The 13,387-nt window shown below is 32.2% G+C and overlaps 1 protein-coding gene across 1 annotated transcript; it reads left to right on the top strand.

Moving 5' to 3' along the window:
• The first annotated feature begins 307 nt into the window (after positions 1–307).
• LOC140047045 (uncharacterized) lies at positions 308–13,358 on the top strand. Its single transcript, XM_072091842.1, has 8 exons — positions 308–427; positions 3,861–3,966; positions 4,697–5,270; positions 5,793–5,887; positions 6,389–6,668; positions 7,138–7,286; positions 7,952–8,057; positions 9,796–13,358. The coding sequence occupies exons 1-8, from the start codon at positions 399–401 to the stop codon at positions 9,984–9,986; spliced, it is 1,530 nt and encodes a 509-aa protein (XP_071947943.1). The 5' UTR covers positions 308–398; the 3' UTR covers positions 9,987–13,358.
• The last annotated feature ends 29 nt before the right edge of the window (positions 13,359–13,387 follow it).

Below are 13,387 nucleotides of genomic sequence, written 5' to 3'. Positions count from 1 at the left end.
GGCAGTGCTGGCCTAGGCCTACCTAGCAGCTGAAGCCAACGAGGAGCTACAGTAACTTAAACATACAGTATTATTATGCTAGGTGATAAACTTCGCCAGTTGTATATTTAACGAAAATAAGTTTTAAACTTCATTTTATATATGTACCTAAGTTATTTAAACGCAAAATTTACTTGTTTAATAGTTAGAGCAAAAAACACATGTGTGGACATTGTCTGTCGCCCTCTAGAGAATTTAAAAAACAGAGAGGTCATAGGTTAAAGGTTTTCTTTGTTGACAAGACAAAGTGCAGACTTATTTTTAGAGAGAGCAGTGGAAGTTTCCGATCATGTTATTAGGTCACGGGATGGCAATGGAAAGTCAAATCTATTGCCACACAATAACCTTGATATTTCAAGATGGCAGGGAAAATTGTAAAACGAATGAAGTAAGTAACGTAGGCCTACTGCCTAGCTAGGCCTAGGCTAGATCGAATATTTATAATGATACTCGTACTCTTACTAAACTAGTAGGCCTATATAGGGCCTAGCCCTAGCGAAGCCAATCAAACATTAACCGGATCAGGTGCCGTTTTCGGCCACCTCGACTTATATGGACTATACCATTATTATGATAGGGGTGTGGTGTATTATGTTTTATGTAGAGAAGGGTGTCTATTGAATTGGAAGACAATACAATTGTTCTGTTACGTAACCTACAGTACAAACTACAAGGAACAATACAGAACATCAAAAACTAGCAATGCATGTACTTTTTATAAGGCATGTTATTATTAGGTACTGTGTTAGGAAATGGCAAGATTTTGAAACAATATTACTATATTAACTAAAGATATTTTAAATAAAACAAATTTTATAGACAAATTTAATGAAGAACCATCTACTAACTGTATAAAGCCATTTAGGAAAAATAAAAAGTTGATCATAATGAGTGGTTTTCAAAGGACCAATGCAAAACGACGTTAACGGAATATACTATGTATAAAGGAACTCCAAACCTTGAACAATATTTGTTAGATAAAACTAATTTTAAGAGTATCAATTTAAAATTTAAAGCAAGATCAAACTCTCTAGATCTTGAGGGTCGTAGACAATCCTGGTCAAATCATAACACAGGATTATGTAAGATGTGTAGTACCATGGAGGAAAAAATGGTAGTACTAACGAAAAAGAAACAGTAAACCATTTTTTATTTAAATGTCCTTCATTAAACTCTGTTAGACAATAATTAAGTATGTACTAACTGGGATAATTTGAATTGTGGATCTCAGGAATTAAAACACCACTTTATGCTAGACAATTTATTCACTGAAAATGAAACATTAGGAAAAATCTTTGATTTTTATTGTAAAAAATATTTAATGAAAGCATGGGTTACTAGATCTACAATGTTATCAGCATTACCTCTCTCAACTAATTGATTAATATAGTAAACAGACACCTCTATGAGGATGTATCTGTATGTTTTATTTATTTATTAGGCCTATCCTGTATTTTTGTTGTTCTGTTTTTATTTTTGTAGTTATATATATTGTACAATTTACATATTATGTATTTTCATACAGATCTAATTAATTAATTAGTTTACATTTTGTTTTAATGGTATGTATTAGTATTTAGAACTTTGTGGCTTTTGTTATTTGTAATTTTGTCTGTAAATTGGATGCACCATTAACTGATAAATGTGTGACACCGATATAAAGGTGATTCCTATGAATAAATAAATAAACTAAACTAAACACTACAGTGTAATCAAAATTAAAGCATATTAAATACTAGGCCTATGTTATTCCTATCTGGGTTTAAACACTTTAAATTTTAGTACAATCTGATTCGAAATTAGAAAATGTTAAATACTACAATACAATCGGAATTAAAACATCCTAAATACTACATTACAATCGATATTAAAATATCCTAAATACTACATTACAATCGGTTAAATTACCTAAATTCTATAATGTTGTGAAATATGTAAAAGAATGTTGGCAAATGCATTCTAATTGGCCCAATCGTATAGGTAGATAAATCATATTTTTTATTTTCTTGAACTAAACATTAAAACAAAAGAAATAAGGATTGATTTTCGAAAACATAATTGGTCTGACAGTATACATTAATTAAAGTAAAGGAAGTAGAGATTGTTAACAATTATAAGTATTTGGTAGTAGTGTTTGACTAAAGCTTAAATGGGTGGACATGTTAATCGTAGTTAAGAAGTTAAAACTTAAATACAAGGCTGTACTGCTTGAGGAAACTCGGTTCTTTGGGGTAAAGCAGGATATTTGTACTATAGAATGTTTATGTTTTACCATGGAGAAATAAGTTAACTTATTTCTCCATGGTTTTACTAATCAGTGATGTTCTATTTGGGCATATTGTATATTGGGCTAGGAATATCAGTAAGGGAATGTAAGGAGGATAAAGACCGAATTGAGAAGGTACTGGGTAGAACGTGGAAAGTAATTGGTTTGTCTATGCAAATGCTTGACTCGTTCTACAGCGAACGGCTTGCCGATGTATTCCATGTTTGATTTGATTTGATTTATTTCGGCATCAGTACATAAAATATCACAGACATACAATTAAAATTGACAAATATAAAAATACCAATATAAAACAAGGATGCCAAGGATAACTCATAAAAGTCCTCTACGGACTTGTTTCCAATGAGGTCCTTTGGAAGAACAGCAAAAAAGACAAACAAAGCAACATAATAAAAATGACAAAAAACAGCAAAAAGGACAATCGAAAAAAGAAGAAGCGCTAATTAAATAGTGCTATATTGGAAGACACCAATCATCCTCTTCATGGCGACATTATCAGCTCCGTTTTGCATTCGCTATTATAACGTTTTGATGCAAACGTTGTTCAATTAGAAAATGTATTTCTACACAGAAACGTGTTTAAAACGTTTAAAAAAAACCAAACCTAAAAACACTCAATGTCAAACGCTGTGTTTTCTGGGAACAAAATGGTACAGATTCATTGACAAAATTATAATGTTTATTTGTTTTACTGATTACCTAATAATCAGTATGTTATAGATCTTATTAAATGTACTAGTACTACTGTCATCTTTATTAAATGTACTACTATGTTATCGTTAGGTAAATTATATTTTTTATTTGTAACTGGAATAAAAACTTTCTTTATATACTTTCTGTATCTATAAATCTGTAAAAATTATATAGAAATAAAGAGCCATAATATACTGCATTAACTTGAAAACTGAAATTAATTTTACAGCATGCAGGGCGTAGTTGTTTTCCCTTTGTTGCTGAAACATAATGCACTAAACAAAAGAACAAAAGCAGCAGTATTTTGACACATTAACACACTCAATTAATAAATGGGACACCCCTATTTTCCCCTCTTTTTATAATGGTATAGTCCATATACGTCGAGGTGGCCGAAAACGGCACCTGATCCCATTAACCAACCGACGGGCTCGGTTGTTAGGGCTAGGCCTCTACTCTAGACCACATATGGCATGAATGGCCTTTTTGAACGTCTGTTATGCTTAGTTTTCATCCCCATCATAAAGTATTAAGTAGCCTCTTAGCCCTAACTAGCTAGCTAGAGTAACGATAATCTAACCAAACTTAAACTAAGTGGAGAAGTCCGTGTTTACAGGTTTATTATTTTATTAAATAAATAATACAATTATAATATTAATGTATGTTGACAACATACATTCATTATGATTTTAATTTTAACAACATTGTTGTGTCTGTTAAACCTGTAGGAACGTATACAACTAGTACACACACAACAGGCCTAATACATAGGTCCAAGAGGAGCTTATATTTTTATTTTACCCTATTGATTAATATTTTGTATTTCTTTTATATACTATAGTAATAGACTAGTACAAGCTTCAGTAGACTTTGCTAATGTATTTAAAGCATTCATCGGAACAAACTACTTAGCCCTTGCATTTGCCTTCTTGCAAAGTGGCCTTATAGTAAGTATAAATAACATACTCAATACAAAAGCAAACTGTACCATACTGTACAAATAAATTATAGTACAAACAAATTATAGTACAAAATGTGTAAAAAAAAAAAACTATGCCTTCGAAGAATTTCATAGTTACTATAGCTTTTAATAAGTCATCAAATTAGCTTATTCATTGAACAAAATTATAATTTCTAGGGTTGTTTATGACTATTTTACTACAACATGTATTATTCTTACTGGTTTCTTTTAAAATACATACAAAAAGACTCTACAGTAAATTGCAATACTTGCCCAAACTAAAATGTAGAGTTTTGATATTAAATTGAAACTTTATATTGTCCACCTAAAAAATAATTTTTACAATTTTTTTTGTTTTGAATATGCCATTTTAATATCACATAAAAGTTATTCACTTTGACCAAAAATTGGATCGAAGTAACTGTAAAAATATTTACCTGAAAAAAAAGACATTGATTTGAAAATTAAAATTCAACTGTTCATTTTGTCTTTTTATAAGTAAAATCCCTTTTTTTCTATGGAAGTGAATAAAACTGCAAAATTGACTATTAAAATCTGATTTTATAAATCTTTATTTTCATGATTTTGGGTACAATACATCTTTAAATGATATTCTAATGTTTCTGTATATTGAATATATCTGTACTACTACTACATTCATTATCTGTAAATTGTATTTATAATGCTCATCAAATTTGGTGCCTTACATTTTTCAGCTTGGCCTCATTGGTTTACTTGTAATTACTATCGTAACAGATCATTGTTGTCAACTTATCGTCAAATGTAAATATTTAGTGGTCGACCAAATCATCAATGAATTTGTCTCAAAGCAAGGAATACACGATGTTGCCTCACCGAAAATTGGAAAGCTACGTGAACGATTGGAACGGCATCTTACTTATGGAGACATTGCGCGGAAGTCCCTGGGAATATGGGGGCTTTATGTTGTCAACTTTGCACTTTTTTTCACACAATTCTTTTTCTGCATTGCATATATGATTTTTTTAGGAAATACTTTACAAACAAATTTATTTCCATTTGTGAACCAAACTTCGGAAACATCTTTAAATGAGCTACAAAGTCAGAAGAAAAATAATACAATCGTTGATGTGCAGCCGTATGCGCGAGTGACTACAGCTCCAGCTTTTCCTATTTTAGTGTTATTTCCTTTGCCATTGTTTTTATTGTTTGTGTTATTACGGAATGTGAGGAGTATGGGACCAATCAGCGTCGTAGCAAACATCAGTATCTTTCTAGGATATGGAGTTGTATTGACGTCACTAATTAAAGGTAATCAATGCAGTGATTATTTTAAAACCAAATAAAAATGATTTGATGTTGATAATGATTATTATTGAAAAATAATTATGCTGAAATTTAACTGACGTGCGTAATATATTATTTTCTATCAGCACAGTTGACCATGCATGTAATGTAAAGTTGTCTATCAGCATGGTTGACTTTGCACATGTTTCTGCCGATAGACAACAGAATTAAGAAGAATTGTTGACCTTTTTCGATACGAAACAATATGTTTTACGTATGATCGACCATGGCGATAGCAACCACACCAAATATTGCAGGCCTTTTCTTTTAAAATTGTAGGTGTGCTACAAATTGCACTCCTCAATATATTCAGGGGTGATGTAAGTGTGCCGTTTGTAGATAAAGTGTGTTAGGTGAGTGATCGCACTCGCTCACCTCAAAAGAAAAGGCCTGATATTGACTATCGGCATGGTCAACTGTGGAAATTTTAAAACTTTTACGGTTTACTATGCCGATAGTCTCCACTAAAATGTTTTTTCTTTTTAGGTTTTGCAGTAGACGACAGTGTAGAATATTTTAAGTTTGCAACCTTTCCTGTTTTTTTTGGTGCAGTTTCCTGTATGTATGAAGGAATCGGAACTGTAAGTCATTCAACCATGAAATAATAAAAAAACTAAGCAAAATATTGTTAGAAAGATTAAGAACCATTGTTAAATCTGTATCCAAAGAATCAACATTTAGCCTTAGTAGAATAAACATTATTTAAATATGCCCAAAATATATTAAAAGCATACACAGTATACTAACTGCCTATATACTGTGTATACTGTACTGCAGATATGTGTGCAGTATGTATACTGGATATATACACTGTGTAAATATACTGTATATTTAGTAACTGTGTGGTCCAATGAAGGAAATCATCAAAAAAGGCCCAATCATGACTATACAATACATTGTGGTTTCAATAACACATAAAATCTTTAATAACATAATATCATAACATTTTTTAATAAAGTAGTACAAGAAAATTGGGCCTGATGTAATGTATAGGCTAAAAATGAAAATCACAATGATATTCTTTATACAATCAGCATGATGAAAGTTGATAATAAATCTTATATATATTTTTATCATTACAGATAATACCAATTGAATCCAGTATGGCTGAAAATCGGCCAAAATACCCATCGTTCCTGCATGGATCACTGATGCTTTTGTTTGTAATGTTAGGCTCGCTTGGGGTTCTCGGATACTTGAAGTATGGAGATGATGTTGAACAGATCCTTATTCAGAATCTTCCAGCAAACACAGTGTTTTCCTACATTGCGAATGTGACAATATGTATTGGTGTGGCTTTTACTTATCCTCTTACGGTTTATCCAATTATTGAAATTCTGGAAAATATCCTGTTTACTGAAGGTATGGTTAAGGTATTCAAGTTGTTAGTGATTTAGTATATTGCCCTGTGTTACATCCCCACTGCTACGCCCTTGTGCGACGATGTGTGGCATTAAATGACTTATGTTTCCAGGGATTAGCATACACTTTGTATAAATACTACAATGCACATCATTTCATAGTAAAATAAATGGGCAACCATTGCATGTATCTTATGTGATAGACTTGCTTTTCATGCTTGAGGTATCATTTAGTACTTACATTGTCTCGTACTTCAGATAAGACATAAAGATGTAGGTCCTGTGAACATACAATGCACATACCTATGTATGCTGAAATGAGAAAGGGATTGTCTCTTGGTGTGCCGATTATATTTCTGGACTGAATCCTCTGGGAGAGTCTCATACTGAGGAGGTCACCAGTTCAAAGAAGAAAGAATCAAAGAAATAATTAATTAACATGGTTTTCCTTTTTTTTCATGTTTTTTTAGGTCGAATATTCGGACCTAATGTAACAAAGTTACTTGTCAATATCAAAAATGATAATGAGCGAGCTCCATTGTTGTCATCAAACAGTTTTTCAGCCGAGGATATTGATGTTTCCGATTTAATACCTGTAGCAAAAACCGTTCCAGATTCAGTGAGTACCATTACTAACTATACCTACCATTCAACAGAAAATACATTTTGGTGGCTTGTTTTATCTTTGTGTTTTGTCTTTGTATTATTAACTTGGTTTTTTTTTGTCTGTATACTTGGCCCCTGGGAGGGCAGTACTTGACTGAAGAGGACCCCCAGTATAGAGCAGAAATTAAAAATAGGAGATTTTGAAACACACGTTTTCTTTACTTTTATTGCCAACAATAAACATAAACAATCTTCATTGACAAAAGGTGATGAGCAATCAGAAAAATCCTGGAATTGTGAATTGAACCAAGAAACCTGGAATTGATAAGCAAGCATGTCAACCACTAATCCACGGTGCCACTACTAATCTCATCTGTCTTTAAACAAAGCAATCTAACAACAGGACACTGAGCTCGTCTTGCCAATTGATAAGAACTCGTAACATTTCTTTGATCTTTGGCTGCGACAAATACCAACAGTACTGTACAATGTACATAAATTCCTTGATACGCTGTGTCTGTAAAGAGGCGTGGAACTGATTGTGTCACAGCCACAGATAAACCCTTTGATATCCAGAACTCGGTCTCCTGTTGTTAGATTGTCTTGCTTTAAATATTTTCAAATAAAACATAACAGTAGACAGAAATTTGTCAAAATATGTCTTGCTTTTTATTATAGGTTGCTACATGGAAGAGGAATGTCGTTAGGATTTCTATGGTATTAATACAGACTGGATTTGCAATTATTTTCAAGGATCAGTTTATTTATATTAATGCAATTAATGGTAAGTATGCTGCTAACAAACTAACAAACCAATCAAACCAATGAGGAACAGCAAACAATTTAACAAACCAATCAACTATCAGTTAACAAAGTAACAGTATAGACCAATCAATTAATCAACAAACAGCCAACAAAGAAACACATTAACAAACCAATCAACAAACTGCAAACAAATTAACAAACCAATCAACAGACTGTAAACAAGCAACAAACAAATTAACACACCAATCAACAATCAGCTACCAAATTAACAAACCAATCAACAATCAGCTAACAAATTAACAAACCAATCAACAATAAGCCAACTAAACAACAACAAACTTCTTATCAAAACAACAAACATTATTATATTATAAGTTTTAATAATTACAGATTAGCAATATGGATGTTATGTTGTTGTAATGTAGTTTAATTGTCCTGCCGCTTTGGCTATTTTTTAAAAACATGAATTCTATGCTTTTGCTGCTGTTTCAGTGCCATAAGGCATCCATGCCCCCCTCCCCCAATATAGTGGTAAACCCTGGTTGAGAATTCCAAGAAAAAAAAACACATAAAAGTGGCCGACAATTATGCATTTATTATTACTTAACTTTACAACATTGGGTAAGACATAGACATAGGATATTGCTGATGTTTTCAGATAGGATAGTGTGAATTCGTTTTCCTCTGAAGTGTTATTCCCACTAGAACGCAACTCAGTGACGTATTGACTCAAAGTGATGTTTTGCATAATCATTGGGAGTGGGAACCGACGATGCAAAAATCGCAGGTTTGATTTCACGCAGGCGGGGGGGCAAACACAATTATTGGAAGGCCATTTTCTTACGTTTCGTAGGTAGCATTACGTTGCGTCACTAGTCGAAACCAAGCTTTATTATTTACAATAGAAAATTATAAAAGACAATTTTCAACGATTGTTTTGTTTTTTTTTTCACGATGATATAGGTATCTATTTACTTAAAACATAAAGCATCAAGCTAATTGTTGATTCTTCTTCCTTAACGTTCGTTTAGTGTCTAAATAGATACCGGTTCTTGTTTAGGTACTCTGAAAAAATATTTTATTCCAACAGGGAAGATAGTTTAAATGTGTTCCCCTTGTTTGACCCATTTGTAAAGGTGTTCAGTTCTATTGATAAGAAAGTAGAAATAGTTATATTCACCAACCAGGTTGTTTCCCCTAAAAAAAAAAGTTTATTTTACCATTTTGTTTATCACATTATATGTGTCCCATCACTCACATTATTTGATTTTGTAGTTCTGTAAAAACCTTAATGTGGTTTTGGTGATTTATTAAAGGACAACTTGACCGAGGATCATAGAACGTATTAGGATAGGGATGTACATATGATTTCGGAACAATCACGAGATTAAGGATATCGTCGCACGCGGTCGCCTTCAGCCGTCGCCGTACATTGCTGATATCCTTAATCTCGCAATGGTTCTGAAATCATATGCACATACGTAATACGTTGTTAAAATATGGTCCTCTGTCAATTTGTCCTTTAACACATAATATTACAACATACTTTACCAATTCTTCTCAGAGAAGGTTTCTTAGAAACTGGCTTGTGTACACTTTTAAGAACACAGAAGAGAGAGTGATCCAAGTGTTCTGGTCCTTGCGTTGCGTTGCAAAGTGCACTGTTAATTGTTGTTTCAAACACACAAACAGTAGGCTGTGAATTTATTCTCATATTCATAAATTTATTTATATTAAATTGTTTTTCTTTATTTTAGGCTCAATTGGAAGCACCCTACTAGCATACATCTTGCCTGCCGTAATTAGTATAAAATTGTTAAGAAAGAAGATGTCAAATCTAGTCTTTGCTAAAGATGTGTTTCTGATACTCTTTGGAGTAGTTGGAGGCCTAAGTGGACTGATCGTCAGTATTTACAATATGGTTAAGCATTTTCAGGGGCAATCATAAAAACTCATATTTTTACTTAAATTTTATGAAATGTAAATAATATATGGTTATTTTCTTAAATCATCCATTTTTCCCTCTTTTTTTGGTGAGAATATTGATTTTTTTATGAAGACTATAAAAAGAAATAGAGCACTTAGTAACATTTTTGGAACACATTTATTAGTGTGTGAACTCGGATAGAATTTAAAATGAGAAAGTGTTCTGTTTTATTGCTATATAAAGTATGACATGAAAATGTTTTATTTTAAATAGTTTTAATACAATGCTGAAAAATGCTGCAAATTTAAAAAAGAATTGTGCAACAAATTTTGAATTTTAGTATTTAGTGGTGTTTGTAAAACTAAAAAATTTTGTATAACTATAACGATTTTGTAAAAATATCATTAAACCATTTGTAGCATAAAGTGTTACTTAGTCCACTGCTTCAGGGCTGTTAAATAGTTTTTTCTTGCGAAGGTAATCAAGTACTCTTAAGCTCTGTCAACACTATCATGCTAGTTTGACAAAAAAAAAGTGAGATGTGCCCAAATATGGTAATAATATGTACAAATATGGTAATGATTTTAAGTGAAAACAATATTAATTTTTTTTTTAATGTAAAGAACATTAATACTGTAAATAATTTTTAGAGCAGCTGTTGTTGTTTTTATAGGCCTTAATGTTGTAAATGAATACCGTCTTTAGTTTAAAATTCTAACTCGACGCTTTAATGTTCACCATGATTTTTCAAATTGGTGCTTTTTTAAATGGTTATAATATTTTTTTTTTAATACTACTGTTAGATATATGGATACCAATCAATGCAATGTACATGAATGTAGTATTTTGACATATGCAATATTCTATAACCATCTTCCAACTTTTTTGTATTAATTATAATATCTTTTTTATTATTTGTTGAATGATACCTTATATAGGTATCACATGTTCCTTTAACCCTTTAAATAACTATTACCAGGTAAGCGTAATCTTAGTTTCACCTGCAATTACAAACCATTAACCTAGTTCAAGATTAGGTTCATAGTAAACAGACAACTCCAAAATTGTTTTTAAACTGTACAGAAATATAGAGTGGTCGTATTTACCATTAACTCACTTAGGCTAAGAGAAACATTTACATGTAAAAATATAAACAAAATCTCCAATTGAAATGAATACCATTTCTTCGATATAAATTAACTTCAATGAAATACTCGATCTCACTAAAGTGTGAATGTTTTTTTAAACTGTATAGTAGAGAGTGGTGGGCGTATTGACCAATAACACACTTAGGAACAACATGTACATGTAAACATCTAAACAAAATCTCCAATCGGAATGAATACCACTTCTTAGATATTAATAACTTCAGTGAAATACTTGATCTCACTTTCTAGGTGTAATTTTTTATCTTTTTAACTGTATAGTAGAGAGTTTAACACAGTGGAAACGTGTAGACCTACTATCTAAATAAATACCACTCCTTAGATATAAATTGACTTAAGTGAAATGGTTAAAAGGAAATATTTCGCTTAAGTATGATTATTGATTACAGCCATTGGATATTTGGTCCAAACGTTTAATAAAAATTAAAGTAAACCAATATCTAGTCTAATACACATTGAAATGTAAAAAGTGCTGAATTGTGTTTTGTCACCAACTAATGATTTTAAAAATGTTATTTCTACAAAAGACTTGCTGTCTTAGTTTTAATTATACTACATTAATTAATACGGCTTGGGTGACTTATTCTACCCTGGTAGATTAAAATTCTCCTTATAGTTAATTTATCGACTTGAACAGGGACATATATACAAACAATATGACTTAAATAAATAGTATTATAAAAATATGGGCAAAGTTAGATTGCATTAAATAACAGTATAGATTTAAAATTTCGTACAGCCTGTGCAGATATAATAATTTTATACGAAAAAGCAAGAGACTTATTTCTAATTGAAAAGTTAATGTCTGCATCACCATCTGGTGCTAGTCAAAGTTGACTCTAATGAATGGAAAATGTTTTTTGTATAGACGTTTAGTATACACAAAGTGTACATTTAATATCCTCGATTAGATTATTAACCGTACACTTACCGAATGCTGTAAATCATGTACATAATAGAATATGAATGACATATCGAATGGTGCAATGGTGTAAAAGTAGTATATTAGGCCTACTCTCGTATTTTTATATACAAATTTGCAATTCATGCTAAATGAATATTTTGTATAAATGTTAAGATACATTGTATACATATCATAATTGTAGGTAATATGTTTTATTTAATGCCAAGCGCACTTTATTATATTCGGTGGCGTAATGACCTGAGGCCCCTGGTTTAGGAACCCTACAGCGTGGTTCCCACTAGAAACGCAACATAACGACGTAACGCAACGTAAAGCGTGGTTCCCACTAGAACGTAACGCAAGGACGTAAACGCAACGCAAACGTTTTAACCAATGACAAGCGAAGTTATAGACAGTTAGCAATCACAAGCGAATAAGCCATCGCTTGTGATTGGTCAATTCACTTGCGTTGCTTTACGTCCTTGCGTTGCGTCGCTAGTGGGAACCACGCTTAAGGGATTTGACCAAAAACAGATGAATTATTCGAACTGTCGCTTGTCATTGGTCAACTCGCTTGCGTTGCGTCTACGTCCTTACGTTGCGTCCTAGTGGAAACCAAGCTTTAGTGGTCCTCCAACGTTGGAGAGAGGCGCGCCTCTGGCGCTTTTAGCCTTTTCCGACATATTTTACTGCCCCGCCCCTGGGTTTAAGCGTGGTTCCCACTAGCGACGCAAAGCAAGGACGTAACGCAACGCAAGTGAATTGACGAATCACAAACGATGGCTTATTCGCTTGTGATTGCTAACTGTCTATAACTTCGCTTGTCATTGGTTAAAACCCTCGCGTTGCGTTTACGTCCTTGCGTTACGTTCTAGTGGGAACCAAGCTTTAGCCAGTGACGGCTTATAGCCGTTACGCCACTGATTGTCTTTATATTGTGTAGATTTTCCATTTATACAACGTATAATGACTCAAGTGGTCGGTATAAGAAACCAACGCACACAGAAATTAGTTCTGGTCGAAAACCACACCAGTAGATGATTCATATTTGTCCATACAATTCTATTAATAACAATGGAAATATTGAATGTGGTCAAATTCCAAGGTGAATGGCTTTTATTTTATTATCGTTTTTTGTTTGAATTTAAGTTTTTAATATGTTTCAATTTAGTTTTTAGTTTTATTGTCAATATTATATCCATGTTTATTTAATTTTTGATACATATTGGCGAGATACTCGTGTAGTATTATTACGTAAGATATGACGTATACATAAGAACACTTTCAGGTTTATTAAGAAAATAAATAATAATAATAATAATAGGTGAACTAACACGTTCCAGTGATAACAT

This window comes from Antedon mediterranea, chromosome 4, assembly GCF_964355755.1.
Source record: "Antedon mediterranea chromosome 4, ecAntMedi1.1, whole genome shotgun sequence".
NCBI lineage: Eukaryota > Metazoa > Echinodermata > Crinoidea > Comatulida > Antedonidae > Antedon > Antedon mediterranea.
Note: the sequence above shows the minus strand (reverse complement) of the source record. Positions and strands in the feature narration are given on the sequence as shown.